Source organism: Frankliniella occidentalis, unplaced genomic scaffold (genome assembly GCF_000697945.3).
Source record: "Frankliniella occidentalis isolate FOCC.00 unplaced genomic scaffold, Focc_3.1 Scaffold89, whole genome shotgun sequence".
Taxonomy (NCBI): domain Eukaryota; kingdom Metazoa; phylum Arthropoda; class Insecta; order Thysanoptera; family Thripidae; genus Frankliniella; species Frankliniella occidentalis.
In genome coordinates this window covers 386768-391118 of record NW_026267218.1, presented here as the reverse complement: position 1 = coordinate 391118, position 4351 = coordinate 386768, and the positions used below count along the sequence as shown (strand labels likewise).

General features: G+C 56.2%; 1 protein-coding gene across 2 annotated transcripts in view; it reads left to right on the top strand.

The window, feature by feature from the left end:
• Positions 1-3593, top strand: part of LOC113212398 (spermine oxidase-like) — a 4163-nt gene extending 570 nt beyond the window's left edge. The window contains exons 2-4 of one of the 2 annotated variants that reach the window (XM_052269342.1): positions 1528-1643; positions 2567-2676; positions 3141-3593. In XM_052269342.1, coding sequence (XP_052125302.1) covers positions 1611-1643; positions 2567-2676; positions 3141-3570 — 573 coding nt within the window. In that variant the 5' untranslated portion in view covers positions 1528-1610 and the 3' untranslated portion in view covers positions 3571-3593. Of the gene's footprint in view, positions 1-1527; positions 1644-2548; positions 2677-3140 lie in introns of both variants that reach the window. The other variant, XM_052269341.1, reaches the window with a different exon arrangement.
• The last annotated feature ends 758 nt before the right edge of the window (positions 3594-4351 follow it).

Genomic DNA, 4351 nt, shown 5'->3' with positions numbered 1-4351 from the left:
GGGGCAGGGGTGTGGACACTTCCAGGAGAGCTCGATGCTTTCATGTTACCTTCCTCGCCGTCGTCGGGAAAACAACGACCCTCTTGATAGCGGAGACCACGCTCGCAAAAGTGGGGCGATTTCCAGGGAGCCGTTTACGAAGGGCCTTCGGGGAAACAACGCACCCTGCACCTGCAGCCGGCCGGCGAACGGGATAAGGGAACGGTGATCGCAACGGAGCCGAGTCGTCGTCGACGACGGGGAGGTGTCGAGCGACTCGACACGTCGGGAACGAACGAGACGGTGGGCCGGGGAAGGCGAGAGGTGCGCGGAGATAGAGGTCTCGCACGTCGCCGGGGAGGTTGGAAAGAAAAAGAACGACGTCTGTCTGAGGGTCGGGGAGGAGGAGGAGGAGGAGGAGGAGGAGTTGAGGGGTCGGGGCGTCGCCGGCGTGCCGGGCCGACGATAGCGACTGCTGCGGGGGGAGCAGCGGGGCGTGGCTCTGCACGGGCTGCAGCGGGCCGCCTGGGAGGTAGGCAGCGAGCCCACACCTGCGCGCGCGCCCGCCGCTGGGTGGCCTACCCCCGCGGCGCCCGCCGACAGCAGCCGGTGTGTCGCACACGTGTCCGCTACATTTCGGTATTTATTTACAACAAGCCTTGGCCTGCATTATTAGATTATTACCAGCAGCACCGCAGATATGCACCCACCGCCGCCCACTTATCCACGAAGAAAAGAAAACAGTATGACTTTGAGTTGTGATTCGTGCGCACACGACGCCAAAAACAAAACCAGGTGATGCTGAGAGCTGTCCCGAAACACAAGACCACTACTGCACAGGTAGAATACAAAGTCTCCATTGAACGTGTATGAACAAGTGCGTTTGTGTGTGTGTGTGTGCAAAGTGAGTGTGTAAGTGTCTGCGACGTGGGATGCGGCCAGGTACCGTCACTAACAGCCCCAGCAGCGTCTCCAGCTCCGTGTTTGGGTCGTTGTTCCGAGCCGCAGGGAGGCCTCTTGGCGCGCCCGCGACAGAGAGCCCAGCCGAGCTGCCCCGGCCGGCCGGCGGGCGCGGGCGCGGGCCGCCAACGCCAAGGTGAAGGCCGAGGAGTGACGCGATCCTATTTGAGAGACGGGGGTCCGCTCCGCGTGCTCCGCGAGCTCCGCGATGTGCGATAGATATACTGAAAGTCGAAGAAGCTGCGCAGGGTCGCGCTCTCGTGGTACGAGGAGGGGGAGAAAGAGGAAAGCCGATGATGCGGGGCCAAGGTCAAAACGGGAAAAACGGGGACAAACATCGCGTATTATTGGGAAAGGGGGGGAGGTCAGGGAAAAGTACAATCAAGGAGAAAACGAGGAAATAGTTTGTGGGTATTTATTGTGTTTGTGTGGTGTTGCTGAGCCGGCACGTGCGAGAGTGGGGTGCTATCCCACCCCTTTCCCCCCTGTTCTCCCTCCTCGTATTTTGGTTCCCTCATAATTGCATGGCATCTGTCAGGTCTAATGTGTTATCTTTTCTTTTTTGGTGTGTCTGTTTCCCCCCGGCAGCTCGGCTTGTCCCGGCGCGAGGCTCGACCAGGCGCTGTCCATGTGAGGCCCGCGGCAGTCGCACGAGTCGCACCCACGGCACCATGTCGCGCGCACCCGCACCCCGCACACCGCTGGTGAGTACTGTGGCCTGTTCGCTGGAGCTGACCCTAAGGACGCCGAAGGGTACTTCAATGAAAAAAAAAAGCGTACACCCTCCAAAAACCGTCAGTTACAAAAAAAATCAGAAAAAAAGTTAACAAAAATCAAGGGAAAATGAATGACAAATAAGAAATTATCAGTAAAATTTAAAAAACCAAAAAAAACAAAAACAAAACAAAAACAGAAAAATTGGCTTACGCTTGAATTTATAGAAAAGCACCCCTCGGTAGACACCGGCGGTGCTGAACCGCTGTTATAAACAAATGAAAACAAAAACAAACTTCATGCGTGACCCACTCCGTGGTGGTTCCCTATAGCATATGGGATTGCCTTGGTCCTACCCTTGTTTTTCCAGCCTACTCAACAAACAACCCGCGCAACAACAACGACAAATTGTGTAGAGACGTGTGCAGCATGAGACGAGATGCGACAGAATCCTCAGAAATTGCACGATGATGATTGTGAATTCAGTTTTCCTCTCCCGAGGTGATTGCGTTGTTTGTTTGCTCAGTCGAGCATCTGAGTTGCCGAGTTGTCTGTCTTTCTTTGATACCGCAGCCTCCCCCCATCCCCACCCCTTCGTCCACTGCGACGCGGGGCCTGGCACCCGACTATACTATGTGACATTTCGTAATTATCTGCGAGTACAAAATAAAATTTGCAAAACCATTAGAATTTTGTTTCACATCAGCTGGAAATTAAATTAATTTAAGTGGTCTATAAAATGTTGATGCGCTGCTGCCACTATTTCGGTATAATGGCGGTATGACAGAACGTAAATGAAACCAATTCGTTGACATAAACATTAACGCCTTCCCTGTACTGTATCGTGTCTCTTGTGGGGACTTCCCCGCGCTGATTCCCTCTTTCTGCTCCACAGCCGCAGCTGCCGCAGCTGCCGCAGCTGCCGCAGCTGCACCTCGGCCGCTGGCTGCTGCTGCTGGCGCTCCTGGCGCTGGCCGCCGCGCTCCCGCTCGAGGGCCAGCCCCCGCGCCGCCGCCCGCAGGGGTAAGAGACCGATGGGTGGGGGGTACTTTTCCCACGGTTACCTTAATTATCATCAGGACAGCCGATTATTATAGATCAAAGAAATGTGTTGGAGATGATATGGAAAAAGTATCCCCGCACGTAAAAAAAAGTAATGACTGTGCTAAACTTTAGGGTAACTTTACTGTGGCGTCGGGATCGCGCACAACAAACCAGGTGCTTAGGAGGAGGTCCAAATATTATGAGGTCCGAAAACGTTCAGTCGAGTCGCACGAACCCCATGATATTCGCGACCCCGGGGTACAAATATCATTGGTCCCCATGACTGTCTCGAACCTTTTGGCCCCATACTCTTTGGATCCCTCCGAAAGGCAGGCTCACTCCTGACCCTTGAACTGCCTGAAGTTTTGGAGGGCCGTGAGAAAAGTACTCCACCCCTCCCGATGTCACGTGAGCATTTGCCTAAAAGCTGCCCCGTCCTGCAGCGCGCCGTCCAACCACAGCCGCATCCTCATCATCGGCGCGGGGGCGGCTGGCTACGCGGCCGCCGCCCGCCTCATGGAGAACAACGTCTTCGACCTGACGGTCCTGGAGGCCGAGCCGCGCATCGGCGGCCGCGTCAACACGGTGCGCTTCGCGGAGAACATCGTGGACCTGGGCGCCGAGTGGGTGCACGGCGAGGTGGGCAACGTCGTCTACGAGATGGCCGGGCCGCTCGAGCTGCTCGAGCACCAGGGCAGGATCTCCAAATCGGCGGCGCAGTACGTGTGGAGCGGCGGCGCCCTCGCCGACCAGGACGACGTCGACATGCTCTTCAACCTCACGGAGGAGATCCGGGACACCCACACCGACAGCTGGGGCTCCCAGCTGGCCAACTACACCGGATCGTACGGCGAGTGGTTCCTGGAGCAGTGAGTACAGTGTTGGTGTGCCTGTGTGTGTGTGTGTGGGGGGGGGGAGGTCTGTACAATTTACGTAGCGCAATTGTTTCTCTAATTTGCTGTTTCACGAACGTGGCTGATAACGACTATGGATTTTAATCTTCCGGTAAAGTAATTTTGAATTTTTTAAAATAATTTCTTTCAATATCTGATTTTTTTTTCGTTCATTTCCATTTTTTTCTATCTTTTTTGAAAATAGTTAAGTTTTTCTGAAAAAGTTCCGAATTTGTATGGAGTAATTTTGGGCTTTATAATCCCTAGTAACGAACGACCGAATACTACTCCAGAAGCGCCTGTCTAGGCGCAGGTAGGCCACGGAGCCGTAAACCGGTGTGGGCGGTTGGCGGCCTAACCGCCTGCGAGACTTGGGGTAGGCCACCCCGCGGTGCACGCGTGCACTGCAGGGGGGTTGTTGCCTACCCGACAGGCGTTATGAGAGCTTGCGTGCAGATGCTGAACAAGTGCCCCGCGGAGAGCCTGTCGATGACGGGCTCTGGCTCTCATAGCTCTCTCGGCGTAGGCCTCTCTCCCCCTTCTTCAAGGGCCCGCCTGCGACCTGCGACGTTGTGCGTAGGCCGCCGACGGCCACCCTGTCTTGGCGCTTCCGGAGCCGTCGGCGTCCTCGCGTTCCTCGGTGTTCTGGAAGCAGCCGTGTCGTTGTGACGGGCAGCCCGACCCGCCCGAGGGTCAGGGTCACGTCGGTGGTCCGGCCGGGTGTCCGCTGGGTGGTTATCGGGAGGGAGGGGCGGGGCGGG